Source organism: Trichosurus vulpecula, chromosome 1, assembly GCF_011100635.1.
Source record: "Trichosurus vulpecula isolate mTriVul1 chromosome 1, mTriVul1.pri, whole genome shotgun sequence".
Lineage (NCBI taxonomy): Eukaryota > Metazoa > Chordata > Mammalia > Diprotodontia > Phalangeridae > Trichosurus > Trichosurus vulpecula.
Window position 1 is genome coordinate 85,123,166 of NC_050573.1, and position 23,605 is coordinate 85,146,770.

General features: G+C 47.7%; 1 protein-coding gene and 1 pseudogene across 2 annotated transcripts in view; both read right to left on the minus strand.

Annotated features, from left to right (window-relative positions):
* Nucleotides 1-482: 482 nt before the first annotated feature.
* The window catches only part of RHPN1 (rhophilin Rho GTPase binding protein 1), a 54,279-nt gene continuing 31,156 nt past the window's right edge, over nucleotides 483-23,605 (minus strand). Inside the window, exons 6-15 of one of the 2 annotated variants that reach the window (XM_036747201.1) lie at nucleotides 22,977-23,101; nucleotides 21,718-21,884; nucleotides 20,689-20,876; nucleotides 14,760-14,916; nucleotides 13,319-13,438; nucleotides 7,854-8,048; nucleotides 6,535-6,611; nucleotides 5,439-5,585; nucleotides 3,043-3,201; nucleotides 483-2,282 (exon numbers count right to left, since the gene is read on the minus strand). In XM_036747201.1, the coding sequence (XP_036603096.1) occupies nucleotides 2,100-2,282; nucleotides 3,043-3,201; nucleotides 5,439-5,585; nucleotides 6,535-6,611; nucleotides 7,854-8,048; nucleotides 13,319-13,438; nucleotides 14,760-14,916; nucleotides 20,689-20,876; nucleotides 21,718-21,884; nucleotides 22,977-23,101 (1,518 nt within the window). In that variant the 3' untranslated portion in view covers nucleotides 483-2,099. The remainder of the gene's footprint in view (nucleotides 2,283-3,042; nucleotides 3,202-5,438; nucleotides 5,586-6,534; nucleotides 6,612-7,853; nucleotides 8,049-13,318; nucleotides 13,439-14,759; nucleotides 14,917-20,688; nucleotides 20,877-21,717; nucleotides 21,885-22,976; nucleotides 23,102-23,605) is intronic. The other variant, XM_036747268.1, reaches the window with a different exon arrangement.
* LOC118839812 lies at nucleotides 9,379-10,194 on the minus strand (annotated as a pseudogene).

The window sequence follows — 23,605 nt, forward strand, 5'->3', positions numbered from 1 at the left end:
CCCCTGCTCCATCTGTCCCCTAAGTCAGAAATGTACTCTGCAATCCTACTGCCCTGGGACCAAGTGTCTAATTTGAAAATAGCTGCATTCCCCCTCCCATTCAGAGATAGAAGCTGATACCCAACCCTCTCTGCTGAGAATCACAGAATCTTAAACACTAGTAGAAGGCACCTCTGAGGCCATCTACTCCAAACCATACCTGAAATGGAATATCTTCTACATCACCCCTGCTAAATAAACTTAGAAAGTTGTTTTGAGATGGGCAGGCAACCTGGAGGAAGAGGGATGTCCCCACCTCCCCCCCAGAGGTGGACCCAGGGATAAGGACCAGCTCCCCCACCTCCCTCTGCCCCAATTTGTCCCTGGATTCTCCAATCTGGTGATGTATCTTACGTCTTTTCTCTCTTCTCAGCCTACCCAGGCCCCTCCTGTTGGAGTTTAAGAAGCAGGATCCTGCCCTCCCCCACAGCTACACAGACAAATTCCATTTAATGCAAACATTTATTAAGTGCCTACTACCCACATCTCTGCCGTCCAGAAGCTCAGTCTAAAAGGCCACTGCTTCTACAGAAATAAGTATGATACAATGACAGTGTAATGGAGACCAGGCCAAGGACTTTGAAATCCAAGGAGGGAGAGATCACTTCGAATGGGGTAATCATGGAGGGCTTCCTGGAGGGGACACCTGAGCTAAGCCTTGAAGGATAGGACAGAGTATGGATTTAGGGGAGAGGAGAACTCAAGACAAGACTCCTTGGACCCTTAGAGATGAAGAAATCCAACTTCCTCATTTGACAGGGGGAGATTGAGGCCGAGAGAGTTGACTTGTCCAGGGTCAGGGCCCATTCCCCTGTCCCTCCCTCTCCAATACACCACCCCCCACCCACTGCAAATGTTTACTGGGCACAATTCCCTATTAATGTAACTAGTGTGCAGAGCACCAGGCCTGAGGTCAGGAGACCCAGGTCTCAGTTCTACATCAGCCTCTAACTCACCACGTCACCCTGGGCAGTTGGTTCCCTGTCCTGGATCTGTTTCTTCTGCAAAGGGACAGGATGGGGCTCCAGGTTCACTAAGCCCCCTCCTTTGGGCCCTCAATTAAAACCCAGCAGGACGAGGGCCCCACATGGGACCTGCAAAAGGCCGTCTCAGAGGCTGACTCTTATCCTGCTCAGAGTCTGTGAGGCTGAACCTCTGGGATGAGGAGAAGGAGGGGAGAGGGGAAGGAGGAGGGGGAAGAGAAGGGGGGAAGGGAAAGGGGGAAGGGAGAGGGGGAGGAGGAGGAAGAAGACTCTTCTTCCAGAGGAGGAGGAAGAGGACTCTTCCTCCTGAGGAGGATGGCAGCTCTGGGGCAGAAGCCCCCACAGCTGTGGCCTGTCTGACGAGCATCTCAGGGCAGAAGCACGGAGCCCGGACTTGGAACCAGAAGACTCATTTTTGTAACTAGCTGGAGGACCCTGAACAAGTAACTTCTCTCTTCTCTCTTGGCCCATTTTCTTTCTTTGTAAAATAGATAATAATCCTAGGATTCCCTTCTCAGGAAAGTGCTATGTACATTTTAATAGGCTACAGAAATATGAGCTCTCACCAATCTGAACCTTTGGGATCGGCCCTTTCCATTTCTACAGCACTTAAGGAAACTGAGGCCTGAGCAGGGGAAGTGACTTACTCAAGGTAACACAACTAGCAAGTGGCATAGCCAGGATCTGAATCCAGGTCTGCCGGCTACAAGTGCGAGTGTTAGCTCTACTGTATCACCAAGTCTCAGGAGAATAGTAAGAACAGGGCTCATTTCTCTAGTGCTTCAAAGTTTACAAAGTTTAGAGGAAGAGATCCTAGGACCTCCTCCCATCCCCAACACCTGTGGGCGGAGGAAAATGGAGCTGGGAAAGATGCCTGGGCCAGCCACCAACAACCCTGAGGTTCTGCAGGGCCTGCCTGAGCCCAGAGGGAGATAAATCCTCAGGGACCGTTCCCATAACTAGCCAGAAGCCAGTCAGCTGCCTCTTAGGGGCTCCCAAGCCAGGGCAGGGGGTGCTTCTGGCCTCGTTCACCAGCCCTTTGGGGAGGACCAAGGAAGACGTCCTAGAGCAGGTGCCTCAGCGGGAAGCCGGTGTGTTGTCTGCTGATGGGGAGAAAGGCTGGAGCCGCCTCAGGCCCTGGCCCCACTTGGCCTTCTTGTTCCAGCCAAGGAAAGGCCCAGACAGTGTGACGTGCCCACCATTTTCCTTGTCACTGCGCAAGAGCCCGACTGAGGACAAGGTAGTCGCCTTCTTATCCACCTGGTCCGAGACAGAGAATGAGAGTCAGGCAGTCATCCCTGTATCCCCCTTCCAGCGAGTCACCCCTTCCTCCTCCTATCCCCCACCCATCATCCCCAAGACCACCCCTCAAATCTTTATAGGCAGAAACAAGGACCTGGCAAAGATACTATTTTAAAGGAGTCAATTTTTCTAAAAAGTCCCAAACAGCAGATGAGACACATATAAAGTGGGTCATCTAAAACCAACAGATAATCCTTAAGCCAAAAACGTTACCCAGAACCATTAGGAAACGCCAAACAATGGCTTAAAAAGTTAATGGGCTTTTTCATTTTTTAAAGATTCTGCTTAGCTGAAGAAGCCAAAGCCAGGAGCAATGGGTGAAAATTATAGAGACAGCTTTTGGTTTGACTTAATTTGACAACTTCCTAACAATTAGAGCTTATTCCAAACTAGAATGGGTTACTTTGGGGGGTAGTGAGTTCCCCACCAAAGGAGGTCTCCAAATAAAGGCTGGATGATGCCACGCGTGGAGGATGGAGTAAAGTGAATCCTGTTCAGGTACAGGTTGACTTGAGTCCCTGTGATTCTGAGATTAAAGAAAGCATCCCTTCCTCTCTCTGGGACTGTGTGCTCTTCTGGACCGAGCGGTCTCTAGGCTCTGTCCAGCTCTCACTGCTATAAGGTTAGGCCTCCTCTCTCTCTCTCTCATAGAGGAGAGCTCCCTGGCCTTTGGACCCTCCCCCACAATCTCCCATCCTGTCCTGGGGCTCGGGGTTACCAGGCCAAGCGGCTCCTCTCGCTGGGGTGTGACCACCTCGATGTCCACACCTTCCTCTCCCACGCCTGTCAGCAGGGCCACCACCTCTGAGTGCTTCCCCCACTTGCAGGGTTCCCCATTCACAGAGACAATGTAATCACCCTCCTTCAGTCCAGCTGCCTGCAGAAAGTGAAGGTAGAAGGTGAGTCCTTAGGGAAAGTAACCCCTGACCTGAGCCGGCTGGCTTCCCCTGGGCCTAACTCAGCCAGTTTGTGATGAGCTCTCTGCAAATGGGCAGTGTTGTTTCCCAGACTCAGACAAAGCACCAGCCTATGTGGAGCCATGCCATGCCAGTCTATTTGTGAACAGCAGATTCAAACACGGGGTATGGCGCTGGCTTTGCTGCCTAGACAGAGACTTTGGCCAGATCCTCACACCTTCAGGTTCCCTGTGGTGTGGTAGAAAAAGCCCTGGCCTGGGAGTCAAGACACTTGGGAACTAGTTCCAGCTCTCTCCCATTGACTTGCTATGTCAACCTTCGGTAAGTCACATCCCCTCCCTAATCTGTAAAACAGGCTACCATGAATAACTCCTACGTCTACAATGCTTTAAGGTTGACAAAGCACTTCCCCCCACAACAACCCGATGAGGTAGGGAGGAACAAATGTTCTGATCCTCATTTTATAAATCAGGATATACCCTCAGAGGACACAGTGAAGTGACTGGCCCAAGGTCACACTGCTAATAAATGTCAGAGCCATGACACAAACCCAAGCCGTCTGACTAGACCCAACAAGCTTTCCATCAGATCTTTCCAGATGATGTCAATGGGCCTTACCTTTTAAAAAAAATTTTTTTACTTAATTTTATTTTCAGTTCAAAATTCTCTCCCTCCCTCTACTTCCCCCATCCATTGAGAAAGCAAGAAATACAATACCCATTATACATATCAAGTCATGCAAAACATTTCTGCATTAGCTGTAAGGTCCTTCCCTTGAACAGTTAAATCCAAGCTAAAAGTCGATGAATTTGTTTTTAGGGACAGCTAGGGGGTGTAGTGGATAGAGCACTGGCCCTGGAATGAGGAGGACCTAAGTTCAAATCCAGACTCAAACGCTAGCTGTGTGACGTTGGCCAAGTCACTTAACTCTGTCCCCACCACCACCCAAAAAAATAAAGAGCTTTTTTCACCCATTCCTTTCTCTCAGTCCACGTAATAACCACTCTTGTAAAAATTATTAATAATAATAAGGTTACAGAATTTGGGAAGGTGGAGAAATCCCTGAGCTAAGGAGGCTTCCTGGAGGCAGCATGGCTCCAGATAAACACTGAAGGGCAGGGAAAGCCAAGAGGAGCTTCTTAGTGCCAGGAATAGCTTGAGTAGAAATCAGGAATTAATTTCTCATGGAACAGGAAAAGCCCCATTGTGGCTGGAATGGAAGGCGCATATTGGGAAGGAGGTGATGATGCTGGTACAGCATGAGCCAAACTATGAAGGTCTCACACGACGGGCTGAGAGGCTGGGCCAGTGCCCAGGTGGGAGGCATGAAGCAGCCAGGATAAGTCCCAAAGTACTGAGCTCCTGAACCTGGACCAGTTCTTGCAAGGCAGGAGCACCCCTTGGACCCGGGCCAACCTTGCCTCACGGTGGCTGGCATCCTGGAAAGGACACTGGCCCTGGGTTCTAATTCTGCCTCTGCCTCATGCTGTGTGACCACCAGCTAGCCCCCTCATTTCTATGGGCCTCAGTTTTGTCATCTGTAAAATGAGAGGGTTAGACTAAAGGTCCTCTAAAAAGTCCCTTCTGGCTCTAACTCTGTGGTCCTACGAGGCTCCTTCCTCTTCTGGGCCAGGTCTATCCCAGGGCTGAGGTCTGACAAACATACTTAGGGGAGGTGAGGAGTCAGGACATGGGTAAGAATTTAGGCTCCAGGCTGGGGAGCCTGACAGGAAAACTGTGAGGTACATATAACAAGCAGAAGGCAGGGAGGTGACACAGACTCCTTCCCACAGGCAGGGCCCGACGAGTCAGGGACTCCCTGACCCCTTCCCTTCTGCCAGACCTGGCTCCAAATTAGTCTCCTCCAGGAAGCCTCCCTCAGCACATTCCAGTATCTCTATGTATAAAGGGATGCTGAGCTGGACAGGTTACCTCCGGCGTCTCTGTTCCTGCCAAGTCCCTGAGGGGAGGGGCCGGTGTCTTCCCCATCATCCCTCAGGGCTCTCTTGGAGCAGAGCTAAGTCTCCCCACTCAGCCCCAGAGACTGCGAGAGTGCAGGATAACCCCCCTCCCCACCGCCCCAGACTCAAGGGCTCCTCGAGCAGCACCGAGGCACCTTCCCTATCCCATCTCCCTCTCAGTGCTGGGGGCTCTTGGAGGGCCAGGCCATATCCCTGGGAATTTGGGGTTCACTTACCTCAGCCCGACCCCCAGGGATTACAGCTGCAATGAGAACAGGAGAATCTCCCCTGAGAGTGAATCCAAAGCCACCTTCACCTCGAGTCAGGTGTATGGGCCCCTTCAGCCTCCACTGATTCTTGGCAGAGAACACGGACAGAGGCCCCTGTTGGGAGACAGAAGGTCCAGCCATGTGCACTTGCTCTCCTACCTCTCTATTAATGCCTTGTTGGGGCCAAATTCCTTGCAATCAGCAGCAGCATGTTACACAGGAACCCCAATGGACTTGGAGTCTTGAGGTTCTGGCTTAGATTGCTACTCACTGCCTATGATCCTGACCCTTCCTGCACCTCAGTTTCCCATCTACCCAAAAGCCATGACTTACTATGTGACCTCCTTCCTTTTCCTGGGCTTCCATTTCCTAATTTAGGCTAATCTCTTTTTTAAAAATTTATTTTATTTTTAATTTATGGAATAAAAAACAAGGTTAATCTCTTCAGAGGCATTTATATTGAGTGGGAGACAGAGTTAATGGTGAAATGAGAACATAGACGGAGAAAGGGTTTAGGAATGTCGAAGGCTCCTGAATGAGGGGTTTTTAATCCCATGTCAGAGAGAAAAGGATGGGAGTGGACTGTAGGGGGAAGAGTCTTGGGCTCCAGACTTGGCCATGAGCTTGTTCCATAGTTGGGCAAGCCTTTTGATCCCCTCGGGATGTGAAACAGGGAGAAGGCTTCAGTCACCTGTCTTCTAGAGTAGCAGCAAGAAGCCCATGAAAAGGGACAACGAGGTGGTACACTGGATAGAGAGCTGGGCCTGGAATCAGGAAGACCTGAGTTCAAATCCAATCTCAGACACTTACTAGCTGTGTGACCCAGGGCAAGTAATTTCATTTGTTTGCCCTGGTTTCCTCATCTGTAAAATGTTGTAATAGTGTAATAGCATCTACCTCCAAGGATTGTTGTGGGGGCCCAGTGACAGCGTATTTGTAAAGAGCTTAGCACAGTGCCTGGCATCTTCATAAGCAGTATGTAAAAGCTAGTTATTATTACTAAGGAAGGAATGCAGTTGGGTTCCCCGGTCAGAGAGTCCCAAAGAGGGCCTTGAGGACTCACCAAGCGGTGGAAGATGTCTGTCACCTTCACCTGGGAGAAGTTGGGCGTCTTTATCTCTGGCTTCTGGTGGGTCTTGGCTAAATATATAGAAATCAAAAATTAGCCAGATCAAGGACCAAAGAGAAAAGCCAGGACTGGCCTTATCCATCATTCTCTCATTAAGTGATATAAAGAGAAACACACATTTTTACCTCCCACAGGAAGCCTTCCCAGAGTAAACACACCCTTCTTGGTTCACCCTCAAGATTCTTCCCACCATCTGTCACCTAACCACCAGTCTCTCCCCCAAGAAACACAGAGACCAGAAACATCACCCCAGAGAAAATGAAGCTTTTCTTTAGCCTATCACCTATTTTCACTGTATCTCCACAACCTGGCTTCTCTTGGACCCTATAGCACACTGACTTACTCCTCTACAGTTAAAGGCCACATACTCAATGGGGAAAAGGGCCCCATCCCCTACTTTAACAAAGAGAGAGAAGAGGTAGGTCTTGGTTGGGTACTGACTCATCTAAATGCAGAGTCACAGGCCAACTAGAATCCTGCTCTTTCTGGGCCCTACTTTCCCCATCTATAAAGGGTTCAGATCTAAGGTCCCTCTAGGATCTAACACTCTATGGGCTAATATCCTGCATTCTAAAAATCACAAAATATCACATTCTCTGTTGTAAATGAGCTAACATGGGACATTCAAAAACACTCTGCAAATTCTATTTTGCCTCCATGTGAATAGAAGACAAGAGAGAGGAGCAGAAGGAGCCCCAGGCTGAGAATAAGGATATCTGGGCTTTGGTCCCACTGACTCCCCATGTGATACCAGTAAGTGGCTTCTTGCTGGACCTTGCTGGACCTTTCCTCCTCTGCTCATCCTCTGGGCTGTGAGGATCAGACATCAAGAAAGATGTGAAAAGAATCCAACATTTAGAGCTGGAAAGGACATCAGGCATCACCTAAGTCTAAGCTCCTCATTTCACAGAGGCCCAGAGAGAGGCAGTCATTTGCCCACAGATACAGATGTAAGTGGTAGTGGAACAAGGAGCTGTACCCACATTCCCAACTTCAGATCACATGATTGCCCTTTTGGAATTGACAAGGTAGATGCATTATTAACGAGTTGATGTCTTTATCTGTAGCAGGAGGGAAATGGTCAAGAGGACCTTTCAGGTTCCTTCCAGCTCTAAATCTGTGTCCTAGGAACCACAGTACTTGGGAAATGCAGGGGGTCACTGCCTGTCCCCTTTCCCTCACCCTCCACCATCCACAGGAAACACACACACAGAGACACCCCACATGGCCCTGCCCTCAGACTCCCCACTCACGGTGGACTTCAGGGGCTTCGGCAGTCTCAAAGAAGTCATCCTCACGGTCGATCTCTGAGTACTTGGCCAGGGAGCGCCTGTGAGCCAGGGACACGACTTCCTGCAACAGGTCCATCTTTCGAAGGATGCGGCAGACCGCGTGGAGACACAAGGCTTCTTCGTGATTCATCATGGCCTTCCGCAGGTGTGCCTTCGCTGGGGAGGCCCAGAGGAGTTAGAGATGCCTGACCCCGGATGCTAACGAAGAACTACTAAGGTTTGGAGAGGGGAAGAGGCTCTCACAAAGCCACAGAACTAGCAGAATAGAACCCGAGTCTCCTAAATCCAAATCAATTCAAAAGTGATTAAGCACCTACTGTCCGCAGAGCACTGTGCTAGGGGATATGGAAAATGTAAATAAGACATAACCCTGTCTTTGTGGAACTCAGAATCTAGTTAGTATCCCCAGTACTTTGCACAATGGTTGGTACACAGTAGGCAGCTAGGTGGCTCAGTGGATAGAGCCCTGGGCTTGGTTGGAGTCAGAAAGACTCAAATTCTAATCCAGCCTAAGACACTTCCTAGCTGTTTGACCCTGGGCAAGTCACTTCACCACTGTCTGCCTCATTATCCCCATGTGTAAAATGGAGACAAAATGGGGACCTATTTCCCAAGGTTGTTGTGTGAATAAAATGAGATATTTGTAAAGCACACTGCTAACCTCCAAGTGCTATATAAATGCTAACTGCTATCATTATTATTATTATATACGCACTTAACAAATGCTTATTCATTTGTTCTTTCATGGGTGGGGATAAGACACATGCCAGCATAATTATAATGCCAAAAAAAATTATCCCTGCTTATTTCTTAAGGCTGTTGTGAGAGACAGTAATAGCTCCCATTTCTATAGTGCTTCAAGGATCACAAAGTGCTTCCCTTTGAGGTAAATGGTTCGATATGAATGCTCTCATTTTACAGCTGAAGAAACTGAGGTTCTTAAAGGTACGTATTCAAGGCAGGATTCAAACCCAGGTCTCTAAACTCCAAGTCTAGGGCTTTTTCCATCCTTCATGCCATATATTCTCTGGAGCTCGGAGACCTAAGAGATCTAATCCAACCTCCTCACTTTTCAGATCACAGAATAGCAGAGTTAGAAGTGATTTCAAAGGGTCTCTTGTCCACCTCATACCTGAGCAGGAGCCTGTCATTAAAACATTCCCATCAAATGGTCATCCAGCTTTCTCTTGAAGATCTCCAGGGATGAGGAAACTCACTACCTCCTAAAACAGTCCATTCAGCATTTGGACAGCTCTGATACACAATGGATAGAGAGCCCCAAGCCTGGAGCCAGGAACACATCTCCCTGAGTTCAAATCTGGCCTCAGCACAGGACAGCTGTGTGACCTTGGGCAAGTCATTTTAACCTCATTTGCTTCAGTTTCCTCATCTGTAAAATGAGCTGGAGAAGTAAATGGCAAACCATTCCTGTATCTTTTTTTTGTTTAAATTTTTATTTTTATGTAGGGAAAAATCAAATCCCAATTTAGCCCAATTTGGTTGTAAGTTCCTTAGCTTTTGCCTTTTCTAGCTTGGCAATACGAGCCACTGATTTTGGACCCAGAACATTGCCACCCCAGCGATGATGGATCTCATCGTATCTGTCATTGTAATTGGTTTTGATGGCTTCTGCCAGCTTAGCCAGGGCTCCCTTATCTTCAGGATTAACCTGTATAAAGGCAATGCTTGTGCAGGTCTTTCTGTGAACTAAGCGACCCAGTCTGGCTTTACCTTTGATAATACAGTAAAGAACCCCCATTTTTCGGCACAAGGCAGGTAGGAAGACCACTAGCTCAATGGGGACCATGTCATGTGCAATCACTACCAACTATGCTTTCTTGTTTTCTACCAGGGTAGTGACAGTGTTAACACCTGTGCTCAGGACAGGTGGTCTCTTAGTGGGGACATCTCCTTTGCCTGCAGCCTTTTGCTCAGCCAGAGCCAGAAGCCCTTGCTTCTTATCTTGTTTTGTCTCAGGTCTATACTTATGAGCCAGTTTCAGCAGTCGAGTAGCTGTCTGACAATCCAAAGCCTGGGTGAACTGGTTAATTGCTGGTGAGACTTTCAAATGCTTACAAAGGACAGACCTTTGACGCTGCAGTCTGATGTACCGAGGCGATTTGACAAATCAAGTAAGGTCCCTTTTGGGCTGGATGTCCTAACCAATGCCAAAGTTCTTGGGCCACTTCTCAAACAAAGGACTGACCACTTTCTTGGCCTCCTGCTTCTTTACTACAGCAGGGGCCGGAGCCACCTTCTTCCCCTTGGCCTTCTTCCCTTTTGGCATCTTGGCCGGCTGTACGAGAAAAAGGCACCCCTATATCTTTGCCAAGAAAATCCCAACTGGGGTCATGAAGAGTCAGACATGACTGAACAACAAAACAATTAAGAAGTTATCCCTTCTGCGGAACCAATGGCTGTCTCTCCACAAGTCTTCCCAGTTGTCCCTAGTGTTATCTTCTAAGGCCATGAAGAATAAATCTAATCCCTCTTATAAACAGTCTTCGATCAACAAGCATTCCTTAACCTACTACTACTACATGTCAAGCACTGTGCTAGGCACTACAGGTAAAAACAAATGATCCTAGCTGTACTCACAGGAAGGAGTTTTAGTATAATTTAGTATAGTTCCAAAAATTTCTAATATTCTTGCTTTAAATACCAGAACACGGCTATCATGTCTCCCTTGAGTCTTCCTTTCTTCAGGTATAAAACATCTACAAATCCTTCAACCTACCTTCATATCTTATAGTCTGAGGCCCAGAGAGGTAGGTACGTCAGCCAATGAGTCAACCAACAATGAAGTGCTCACTCTGGGGCAGGCACTGCGCTAAGCACTAAGAAAGACAAAAGACAGTCCTGCCCTCAAGTAGCTTACAGTCTAGTGGAAGAGATAACCTGAAAATAACTATGTGCAAACAAGATGTAGATAGATAGATAGATAGACAGACAGATAGATAGATGATGAATATATGGATGACTAGATGGATGGCTGAATGGATGCATGGACAGATAGATTAATATATAGATGGCTGGATGGATAGGTAAATAGAAAGACAGGTAGATAGATAGATAGAGATAGATAGATAGATAGATAGATAGATGACAGACATATATATTATAAACTGGAAATTAACAAAAGAGGGAAGGCACTGGTATTAAGAGGGCTTCTTGAAGAAGGTGGGACTTTAGCTGACACTTGAAGGAAGCCAGGGAAGCCAGCAGGCAGAGATGAGGAGGGAGAGAGTCATAGGCATGGGTCACAGCCAGAGAAATGCCTGGGATCAGAAGATGGGTTGTTTTAGAGGCTCTGCCTCCAGCCAGGAGACCAGTGTCACTGGATTGCAGAGTATAGGCAGGGGGGTAAGGTGTAAGAAGACTGGAAAGGGAGAAAGGGCCCAGGTTACGAAGAGCTTTGAAGACCTCATAGAGGATTTCAGATTGAATCCTGGAGTCATTAGGGAGCCGTCGGGGGGAAGTGAGATGGCCACATGTACACTTTAGGCAGATACCTGAATGGAAAATGGGTTAGAGTGGGGACAGAGTTAGGGCAGAGACACCAGTCAGCAGGTTCTTGCAACGGTCCAGGTGTAAGGGGATCAGGGCCTGCAGCAGGGTGGTGGTGGTGTCACAGGACAGAAGGGGGCACACACGAGAGATATTACAGAGGTAAAACAGACAGGTCTGGACCACTGACTGGTTCTGGGAGAGGAGAGAGTGAAGAGTCAAGGATGACAGCTAGGTTTTGAGCTTGTAGGCCTGGGAGGATGGTGGTACTCCCAACCGTACTAGGAAATTTTTGAAGGGGAGAGGGTTTGGGAAAAAGACAATGAATTCAGTTTTAGACAAGCTGAGTCACCTGCCCCAGGTGACAGGTAAGTACATGGGCAGAGCTGGGATTCAAAAGCAGGTATTCTACCCAAATCCAAAGTCTTTTCCCATTAAACCATGCTGTCTCCCTCCTTGAGAGCCAGGACTGTGTCATTTTCTATATTTGTATCCCCAACACCGAGCACAACATCTAGCATACAGTAGGAGTTTAATAAATGTTTGTGCAGTTGGATCATTCCCTTCATGTTTGCTCTTCTCCAGCCAATGCCATTTCCAGGTCTGGGATGGCCTCCTTCTCTCTCCTCCCCTTCTCCAGTTCCCATTTCTTCAAAGCCCAGCCCTGGCCTCACATCCTCAGTGAAGCCCCTCTGAACCCCCACCCCATATGAAGATCTCTCTCCTCCTCAAATCTCTGAGCTGATTACATACCCTGCCATGTGTGTATACTGGGCCGGGGCGGGGCGGGGGGGGGGGGGGGGGGGGACGGGTACAGACTAAGGGGAGGAGGAGGGAAATCTTCCTCTGTGTGGGAGGCATCTTCCCAGCTGGGCACAAATCTCTGCTGAGTCAACAAAGGCCTTAATTAGGCAAAAGAGGACTTGGGCTGGGGGAGTGGTGACCTTGTCAGCAAAGGGGCGAGGTTGGGGTGAGGCCCACAGCGTCCAAGGTGTTTAGCAAAGTAGGGAGTGAGTAAAGATGGGTTAAGTCCAGGCTGGAAGACTTCTAGGAGTGGGGCTGGTGGGGAAGGGGCCGGGACGAGGGCTGCCCATTGGGTGGGTGGGGCAGGCAGGCACTCTCTATGGAGCTGCTGCTCCCTCAGAAACAGCCTTAGGCAGCACTTTCAGTGTCTGGGGGCTGAGCTGGGTGAGGGATCTAGCTGGACTGGGGCGGGGGAGGGGCACCCAAAGAGAGGATTCAGACATCCAGGTCTGGAAGAGCCAGGCAAGAGGGAGGACGAGCGAGCGAGCGTCAGGACGATGGCATTTAGAGCTTTAAGAGACCTTAATAATGACATGGTTCGAGCTAGCACTTATAGAGCGCTAATGATGTGCTGGGCTTTACAGATGTTATTTCATTTGATCCTCACCACAACACTGGGAGGTAAATGCTATCATTATTCTCGTTTTATAGTTGAGGAGACTGAGGCAGAGATCAAGGGTCACACAGCCCAGTAAGTGTCCGAGGCCAGAATTGAACTCAGGTTCTCCCGACTCCAAGCCCAGCATTCTATCCATTGAGCCACCTAGCCACATTGACCTTAGAGATTATCTAGGCCAAACTCCTCATCTGATTTGCCCAAAGTCACACATCCTGTAAGGGTCAGAGTCAGCATTTGAACACAGAGCCTTTGACACCCCTCCTCGTCTCCACCACACCACATAACTGGGCCAGGCTGGCATGCCGTGTCCTTACAGCCTGCATCCTGAGATTCTCTTAGCAAACTGAGCTCTAGAACAATCCTGACTCTGCACCACTGAGGAAGGGGGACTAGGAAGAAGTATGGAGCAAAAGCAACAGGTTCCACGTCACCACCCTCGTGCTCCCCAGGCTGGGGCCTGTGGGGGCCTTTCCTCCAGCCCTAGTGGACCCTTTACCGAGTTTTCTCCGCTCCTCTGAGTCCTGAAGCAGAACAGGCAGCAAAGGGCCCTCTGGCACCGTGACGTGGAATTGGAGAAAAGCTTTCTCATATTTGGGGATCTCGGAGTCTGCTACAGCTGCCAAGAGAGGAACAGGGAAAGATGCCATCTGTGACATGGGAGGACCCACAACTCTGCCCAAGTCAGGAAGGTGAGCCTTCTGAGTTACCTCCTCCAGGAAGCTCTCCCTCATTGATCATCTAGCTTTGTTCTGTTTACTCTGGGATTCCCAATGCCCTCAGTATTTGTAACTCTGCTTATATCATAGAATTAAAACAAGAAGGGTCTCAAAAATCATTTAGTCTAGGGGTTCTTAGCCTGGGGTCCACCCCCAACTGGCCCATGAACTTGAATGGAAAAAAAAATCACATCTTTATTTCAACATAATTGGTTTCCTTTGTGATTCCATGTATTTTATTTTATATATTTGAAAACATCATTCTGAGAAGGGGTCCATTGCTTCGCCAGGCTGCCAAAGGGTCTACAACACCAAAAAGATAAAGTCTAATCTCCTCCTTAAGGAGAGGCAGGAATGGGGCGGGATAGGGGGAGGGTGGAATGCCATATGCAAGTGACCAAGAGAGCATCTCAACCCTGGCTCATGGGCAGGGGCCATATTTCAGTTTTCACCATCTCTCTACAATCTAGCCCACCCCAACACCAAACCCTGGTCTCCCTAATAATACCCAGGATAAGAAAAGATTTGGCCGATTCTTCTGAAACAAATCACAGAGATACTGGTGACAATGAAAGCAAGCAGAAGGATGACATTGTGATATGGTCCCAAAGGCTTTCCCATGCAGGAGGAGAGGCCACTCCTGCTAGACATGGGCCATGTGTTCCCTGATACTCCCCCTCCCCAACACTCACACAGTAGTCAGTAGGGCAGGGGACTCTCACTTCTGCTTAGGAAGCTGGACTCTGGAAGAGACCTCCTTCCTATGTCTAATCTCTCCTGAGTCTGCACAACAAATAAACTGCTCAGGTGGTGACAGTGTCAACAAAGCAATCTGGCTCACAGAGAGGGCAGTTAAACAACAAATGAGCCAGATAAAGGCAGAGGAGTTTTTTTAAAAGGAGTCAAACAGGCAGGAGAGATTACAGTGTCAATAAAAGAACTAAGCACCAGAGGGACAGAGACACCACCAACAAGCAATCAGAGATGGTCAAAGGAGCGAGGCAGAGGGGACCCTGCGCAAGCTGTCATGGAAAGTGTGACAGTGTCAGCACATATATCTAACCCCAAGCAAAGGCAAGGGTCAACAAAGGAGGTGGACAGGAGAAGGGACAATTGGCAGGTGTTGGAGCTAGATTTCCCCCTGGGCTTGGGAGGGGTGTGGGAAAGGAAGGGAAGGGAAGCCCAGGGGTCAGGGCCAGCTGGGGCTGGGCATTTACTCACGGGGCCCATCACAGAGGGCAATGGCAGCATAGTAGTGGGATAGGCCTCGGAAGTGTTTGGCCTTGACATTCACCATGGTGGTCCAGGAGAAGGGCACATAGTCTCTGACAGGCGGCTGGACCATGGTCTGGTACACAAGGGAGTACACATCCTCCACCTGCCAGCAGTGGTACCATGAGTGCGGCCCATTAAAGCATGGGGAACGTGCAACCCCCCAAACCACCCACAGCCCCTCCCCCCTAGGTCCCACCCCTCCATGCAGGAGCCAGACCACTCACTACCCTTATCTTCCTCCCTGGGCCTGTCCCTCTCAGTATCCTCCCCCTGCCTCTATCTCCCTTCTTCTCTATCCCCTATTCTATTCCTGCTGATGTACCTCCATCCCCTCCTCTAATCCCCTTTCTGCATGTTTTTTTCCCATCTGTTCCTGTCGCCCCCATTCCTCTATTTATGCCCTTCAGTCTTCTGTTTTCACAGGCCCATTATCTCCTGTATCCCTTCACCTTCCCCAGTCTCCTCTCTAAATTCACCTACTTCCTTTTCCATGGCTCCATCAACTCTTCTCTGTCTTTTCTATCTGTTCTCCCCCTCTCTTTCTACTCTTCTGTCCCTTCTGCCTCTTCCCTTTCGTTTACTCCAATAACCTCCATCCCTTCCCACCTCCCTCCCTCTTCTTCCATATAGCCTGGGCTCTTCCAATACCATACACTTCTCTCAACATTCTCCTGCCCCCTACCCAACACCTTCTAAATCCTCGTCTGCTCCTGTCTCACTCTCCATATCTTCTTGTCTCCTTGTATCTATCATCTTGACCATCCGTTCACCCATTCCTCTATCTCCACCCTGCATTTACAATACCCGTCTCTCCCCCATTCCTCCACCTCTTCTTCTATCTGCCATCTACACCTCTGTCTCTAACTTCCTCCTTCCCAGCCCTCATTCTTTTCCTGCCATGAGAAAAAAGCCTGAAATTGCAGGAGGCACACGTGAGTGCGTGCGCACACACACACAAACACACGTACACTATATCCCCTTCTCAATTCTAGGGTTCAGCTGCGGAGAGCCATGAAAAAAAATGACCTATAGAGAGACAGCACGACACAGAAACAGAGAAAGAGGTAAAGATACAGATGCACAAAAAGAACAAGAGAGATGGCAGGAGAAGCAGAGAGCTACGATGCTGAAACCCGGCTGTGAAAAGCCCCTTCTGTTCCAGCTCTTTCTTGGCCCATTCCTGACCATCTACTACAAGACGACAGAAAGCCCGAGTTACGTGGAAGGAAAGGAAAGGATCTTTCATGATCTCATCCCACTCCAAAAAGCTAATTCCATTGAGAATCCTTCCATCTGTCTTTTCCCAAGCTTGGTGGCTTGGTGGCACAGTGGACACAAAGCGGGACCTGGAGTCAGGAAGACCTGAGTTCAAATGCAGCCTCCGATGCTTACTACTCTGTGTAACCTTGGGCAAGTCATTTAACCTCTCTTTGCCTCAGTTTCCTCATCTGAAAGATGAGGATAATGATAATGCCTACCCCTAGGGTTGTTGTGAGGACAAAATGAGATACTATTGGCAAAGTACGTTGTAAACCTTAACAAACTTTGCAAATACTAGTGATTATTGGGACACTGGGCATCAGTCTCTTCCCATCATTCAAGTCTCCTGAAACTCATTATGTGCCCTCACCCCAGGGAGTCTTCTTAAAATGATTAGAAGTTAATTAGGCCTCCAGGTCTCTATTCAAAACTATACCCACTGCCTTAATACAGCCTGTGTGCCATGTCTGGTCATGAATGGCTGGCACTACCCACCAACACCGGTCACAGAATCAGCATCAGATCATAGAGTCACAGTTAAAAGGACCTCAAAGTCAAAGGCAGTGTCACACACTGAAAAAGCATGCTGTAGTTAGTGTCAGATGACCTGGGTTCAAATCCCAATTCTCTCCTGTGTGACCTTGGACAAGTCATTTCTCTAGGCCTCCATATTTTCCCATGTATATATATGAGGCAGTTAGATTGGATGATCTCTAAAATCCCTCCTAGTCCTAAATCTATGAACCTATGAGCTAGTTTAAGCCCTTTCATCTTAACAGTCAAGAGAACTGAGGCCAAGTGACTTGGCCGACATCACACAGGTAGTAACAGTACAGCAGGACTTGAACCCAGGTCACAGAAGCATCTACTCTCAGAGGCCATCTAGTCCAATTCCTACCTAGAAAGGAAATCCCTACACCGACAAGTAGTCATGGAGCCTTTGCTTGAAGACTTTCAGGGAGGGGAACCCCTTCTGTTCTATGACACAGGGCAGATTTCAACATGGCAATACTTTTATCACTGCACTCTTCTCCACTTATAGCCTGTTTATTTAACTGTGTGGATTAGGATCTGTTGGCATATCACAACTAAGGTTAACTCTAGGAAAAACTGTACTTATTTTTACCTTTTTTCTACTCAAGGCCAATGGTGTATGTTAAACCCCTTTTGATTCACCAAGAAACAAGGCAGCTAAAATACTGGGCTTGGAATCAGGGAAGACCTGGGTTCAAATCCCACCTTTGAAACTTACTGGCTTTATGACCTCAGGCAACTCCATGGGATTTACTTGAGTCAGAGTGATCATCTGAATTAATGCAGGGAGCTCCCAAATGAAGATCTCCCTATGCTGACAAAATTTAAAATCCTTCAAATAATATTGATTTGCTAACAGTCCCTAACAGCAGCCACAAGTTAACAAACACCAGGTCCGGAAGGGTATCCACACAGGGACAATCTGATAACCCGCTAATCAGAGGATAGCCAAGACCTACATCAGGGGGGTCAAACAGGACGGCTAAACTTACATAAGGATCCCTGTGAGCTACATATTAACTTAGAAAACCACATATTAAAATTACTTATGTTCTATTGCAGGGCTGTCCAAAATGTGGCCCGCCTACAAGCATAGAAAATTACATAAATGCTTTAGTAAAAGAAGCTGAGTTACCTCACAGCTCTCGCAAAAATGGCAAATCAAAATACATTGTCTATTGTTTCAATAAAAACCTAAGGTTGGACAGCCCTGTTCTACTGTATTTTTATTTATCTTGTTAAATATTTCCTAATTACATTTTAATCTGGTTCTGACACACACACTCAGGAATGTTGTGGGCAGCTAAGCCATGTTTGACACCATAACACCTATAATTGGTGATGTACTGAGAAGGCCAATTTGCAAATGAGTTCATTAGTTGGGCTGGGTCTTCATCAATAACAGTGGCAGTGGTGATGATCAGGGTCATTGCTAGGAAGAACAATTAGCAAACAGATTTAAGACTAAGAATGTGTTCTAGATAATAAAAGTCTAGTAAGAACAGTCAGACGCTGGTTTTCCCCGAGTGACATTAGATCACATTTCCCATACTGGGCATTCCAAACCTCTTTCTCAATCTTACAGCTCTCCTTCCCCTAATTCTCTCATTCCGGATGACTTCACCACCGTGCTTATTGAAAAACTCAGGCCATCTGTTGCAAGCTCCGTCAACCTCCCTACTTTATAACTCAAAACCCTTCTGCACCTTCAGGCATCCTTGCCTCTTTTATCCAGTCTCTGACAACAAGATGGCCTTTCTAGTCAAGGCCAACCCCTGTATTTGTGATCTTTACCTGCCCCATCCCCTCCTGCATCTTCCAAGGGCTTGGCCCTCCAACCATTCCCTTTCTTTCATCTTCTTTCTCTGTTTGTATTGCATCTTTCTCTTATGGCCACAAACATACTCAAGGGTCCTCCACCCTCAGAAAACCCACCCTCAACCAGGGCATCCATTCAAGTTACCTTCCTATTTCTCTCTTCCCTTTTATCGCCAAACACTTAGAAAGAATCATCTATATTTGTTCTTCAGTGTCCTCACTTCCCCCTCACTTCTTAATCCTTTGCAATCTAGCTTCCAGTCTTACCACTTACCTAAAGCTGTACCTCCCAAGCTTACCAATAATCTATTCATTACTAAATCCAATGGGCTTTTTTTTAGTCTTTATCCTTCTTGATCTCTCTGTAGCCTCTGACGCTGCCGGCCACCTTCTATTCCTAGACATTCTTTCTTCTCTTGGCTCCCATGACATCATTCTCTCCTGGTCCTCCTCCCACTTTCCTGATTGCTCCTTCCTTTGCTGGTTCATCCCTCTTTAGTGTCCTAAATCTATATGTACAAAAAAATGCTCTATCCTGGGTACTCTTCTCTATATATACTTTCCTTCCTTGGTAATCTCATCAACTTCCATGGGCCCATTATTATTTCTACAAATGGTCCCCAAATCTATATATCCAGTCCTATTTCTATCCTCAACTCCAACTGCACCTCGCCAATTTCCTCCTGGACAATCTCTACTGGATGTCCCAAAACAGAAATCATCCTTTTTCCCATTAAACTTGCCCTCCCTCCAAACTTCCTTTTTTGTGGCCAGGGTACCACCACCCTCCCAAACACCCAAGCTTTTAATCTCAGTCATCCCTGACTCTTTCCTCCTCCACTCTCCCACCCCAAACTGAACTCGTCATCTTTCCCGAACAAACTCGGCTCCTCTCCAAACTTTCCTACCACCGTCAAGGGCACCACCACCCTTCCAGTCCCCCAGGCTCATAACTCGTCTTCCTCAACTTTTCACCCTCTTAGCCCATCCCAACATCCAATCTGTTCCCAAGTCCTATCAAATTTACCTTCATAGTGCCTCTCATTTATGCCCCATTCTCTCCTCTGGCACTGCCATCACCCTGGTGCAGGTCCTCATCACTTCACGCCTAGACCCCTACAATGGTCCAATGGTTGCCCCAAGTATTTCCCAACCCCAGTCTATCATCCACTCAGCTCCCAAAGTGATCTTCTTAAAGTACAAGTCTGATCATCCCAGTAGTCCTACTCAGTACCTCCAGTGGCTCCCTATTATCTCCAGGATCAAACACAAAATTTCTTCTTTGGCATTCAAAGCTCTTCATGGCCTGGCTCCCTCCTAGATTCTTCTTACTCCTTACATTTAACCTCATATTCTGTGATTCAGCAACAGAGGCCTCCTGGCTCTTCCTTGTGCAGAATGCTCCATCTCTAGACTCTGAGCATATTCACTGGCTCTTCCTCATGCCTGGAATACTCTCCCTCCTCACGCCTCCTTTAAGTTCCAACTAGAATTCCACAGGCTAGAAGATGGCTTTCCCAATCTCCCTGAATTCTAGAGCTTTCCTCCATTGATTATCTCTAATTCATCCTATCTATGACTTGTTTATACAGAGTTGTTTTCACGTTAGACTATGAGCTCTAGAGGGCAGAGGCTGCGTTTTGCCTTTCTTTGTATCTTTAGGACTTAGCACAGTGCCTGGCGTGTAGTAAGTGCTTAATAAATGCTCACTATTCCCCACACTTGCCATTCCATCTCTTGCTCTATTGAGCCTTGAGGGTCAGGAAGGGAGCAACTCTTTCCTTCCAATATTCTTGACAAGGGCACCAGCCACTTCAGCTACAGAATGAAGTATGTTGACAGAAGGGAGAGGAATGGATCAAAGGGAGACCTCATTCTGGCACAGCAGTCTGTCTCTAATGAGCTGGTGACCAGGGTGGCGTATCTGTGCATGATTTCCTCCATGTCTACAATGTACTTCTAACTTATTAGTTCTGCCTCTTAGAAATGTGATCTTCTTTCCAAGACTCAATTTCATTTTATAGATGAAGAAACTGAGGATCATAGTGGGAAATGAACTTGCACAAGGTCACATAGGTAAGAAGTAGCAGTTCTGGGATTCAAATTTAAGTCCTTACATATATGGAGGTAGCCCCTGCTTCAAAGACTGCCTCATCTCCCCTCCCCCTCAGAGGCAACCAACCACTGGCTCAGCCTGTCCTGGAACCTCTCATTGTCCTCAAGAACTTGAGACAGAGAAGTAAGTGTTCAGTGAGGGGCATACCCGGGCTGCTTCCTGGGCAAGTCTCATCTGGGAGAGAGGTTCTCGAGGGGTCCCAGACAGAGTAAGCTGCTCAAAGACGCACTCCTGGACCTGGGCAGTCATGAGCCGAACCAGCATTGAGAGAGAGGGCACACTCATGTCCAGGCTTGGAGCATTAGAGAAGTTTTCCTTCAGGTAGTTAAAGGCACCTATGGGATCAGAGACACCATTTGGGAAATGGTCCCACAAAATTCCTTCTCAACCCTTGGGTCCAACTGTAGTCCAAACAGAACAACAAGGCAATTGAGCCTTGAGGGTCAGGAAGGGAGCAACTCTTTCCTTCCGATATTCTTGACAAGCGCACCAGCCACTTTAGCTATAGAATGAAGTATGTTGACAGAAGGGAGAGGAATGGATCAATGGGAGACCTCATCCTGGCACAGCAGTCTGTCTCTAATGAGCTGGTGACCAGGGTGGCATATTCCGTATAGCTCATGTCTGTGGTACTACGTTGCATACCCATAGGAAGAGTCTCATGCATTGGGCTGTTTCAAGCCTAGGAGTACAATGACCCTGTGTCACAAGGTCACTGGAGTGCTTTTATCTTTCCCCAGTTTCATCTGCAGTCAAGAGACCTTGATACCAGACAGATCACAATATGACTAGCTCCTTCCCTTCTGCCCACACTCTCCTCCAATGCAGCATTTGGTCTTGCCCTCACTTCCCCACCACCCTGTGCTATTCACTGCCCCAGAGAACATCCTACTCGAGTTTATCATCTTTGCACACTGGCCCACCTATATACACAGTTTTTGTTTTGTTTTAATTACAGCTTTCCCCACCCAAAGCCCAGTGAAAAAAGGGGCATGTCTCCTCCCTCTGGCTCCCTTATCCTATACTATAAAGATCAAAACAAAAATACATGCATATTACATGCAAATTGGTCCCTAACATATGCCAATATACTGCTTGTTCCTCAAAAGCTAAAGCAAGAGATGATTCTGTTGCCCAAAGGTGACCAGCCCATCTCTAGGGGGTAGGGAGACATACCTGCCGCTCTCTGGAAGGCCTCAATGGCACAGTCAATGCCTGTCCTAGTGCCCCGGTCCTGCCGGGCCCCAATCTGGGTATAAAGGGCACCAATGTTAAAAAGGACACTCCCCTTCTCAAAGGCTAGGGTCCTCTGGTGGGAAGGGACCCCAGTGAGGGAGTCATACCTGCAGAAAGAAAGAAAGATGGAAGTCTTTGAGGCAAGCTGGGGAGTTCTCCACCCAATACATATATGCCCATTCACAGAACTATTGGCTCAGCCACCCCTTCATGCTTTCATCAGAACAATCCATGTGGACACCCAGACCAAACCAGGGTACACTGGAAGACAGGAAGGAGGAGATAAGGCATAATCCTTGCCCTCAGAGAGCTCCTAGTCTGGTTGAGCAGATAAGACTCATGCAGAAGAAAAGATAAATGATTTCTTCATCCACCTGTAAGAGAGGCTCTAGAAAGGATCACTGTACTGGGGGAGAAGAGAAACACATTAAGATGTCCTATGAGGTTTCTTCCCACTCTCAGATTCCAGTAGTTCAGGATTTCATAATTTCAAGTTTCTCTGAGTCTAAAATTCTCAGAATCCTTCTAAGACGCCAATGTTCTATGGATCTAAGGTCCTACAATTCGGTGATTCTGTGACATATTTTATTTCAAGCTCTCCCAGGTCCAGGATTTTGTCATTCTCTCTACAGATGCATATGACACCCTCTCTAAGAACTTAATCAATGGTCGAGGCTACTTCCTGGAGCTGCCTATTCCACTTTGAGACAAACCTAGCTCAAATCCCCTCTACAGCAGCAACCCCAACATATCCATTTTTTACTGCGGAGTCTCATCAAACACCTCTAGTGAAAGGGAGCTGAAGAGGGCAGCAAGGTGGTGCAGTGGATAGAGCACAGGCCCTGGACTCAGGAGGACCTGAGTTCAAATGTGACCTCAGACACTTGCTAGCTGTGTGACCCTGGGCAAGTCACCCACTCCTGATTGCCTCCCAAAAAGAGGGGAGAGGGAGCTGCTCATTACATCCCAAGGTGGCCCATTCCAAAGGTTTGACTATTGCTTTCCACCTAAGACAGTAGCTACACATATGGCCAGACTTCAGGAAAATGGAAAAGGGCGGGGTAAGAAAGGAGTCATGGTTAAAGTTGGGAAGGTTTGTCAGACCTGCACATCAAAATTAAAAACAGAGGTCATGTCCTGTGTCCCAAACCATTTTCTGTATCTCTGAGGAAGAAGATACTAGCTCATGCCTTGCTCACCAGTGGAAGAAGACTCCAAGGTTTCTATTGGGAGAAAAGAAGCGGATGTCCAGGAAATAGAGATGGTTATAGTATTCCATAAGGAGGTCCAGACCTGCCTCGTTCCTACTAGGGGTTCTGATGGCCTGTAGGAGAGAGAACCAAGACAGTCAAGTCAACAAACATTTATTCAGCGCTTACTATGTGCCACAAACTGGGCTGAATAATAGGCAAAGAAAGGTGAAAATTGGCACTGCCCTAATGGAGTTTACATTTCTTATGGAGACAAAATGGAAATAACTACATACAAACAAGTTAGACAGATAGGATAAATTGGAGATAATCTCAGAGGGAAGGCACTAGCATTAAGGAGGATCAGGAAAGTCTCCTGCAAAAGGTGAAATTTTTAACTAAGACCTCAATGTTGTTGTTTGTCCTTCGTTCTTGAAGAGGATCATGATGTCAGGGAGATGACAACATGTCTTGAAATCGACTTTGATTTAAGTGAGGGAGGACTGTGCAAGGTCACCGGCCTCACCTTCTCCTCCAGAGCCATCTGGGTCCAAGCCAGGGAAGACAAGAGGAGGAGGTGAGGAGGGAGAAGATTCTAGGCATAGAAGACAGCACTGAGGCAGGAGATAGAGAGGGTC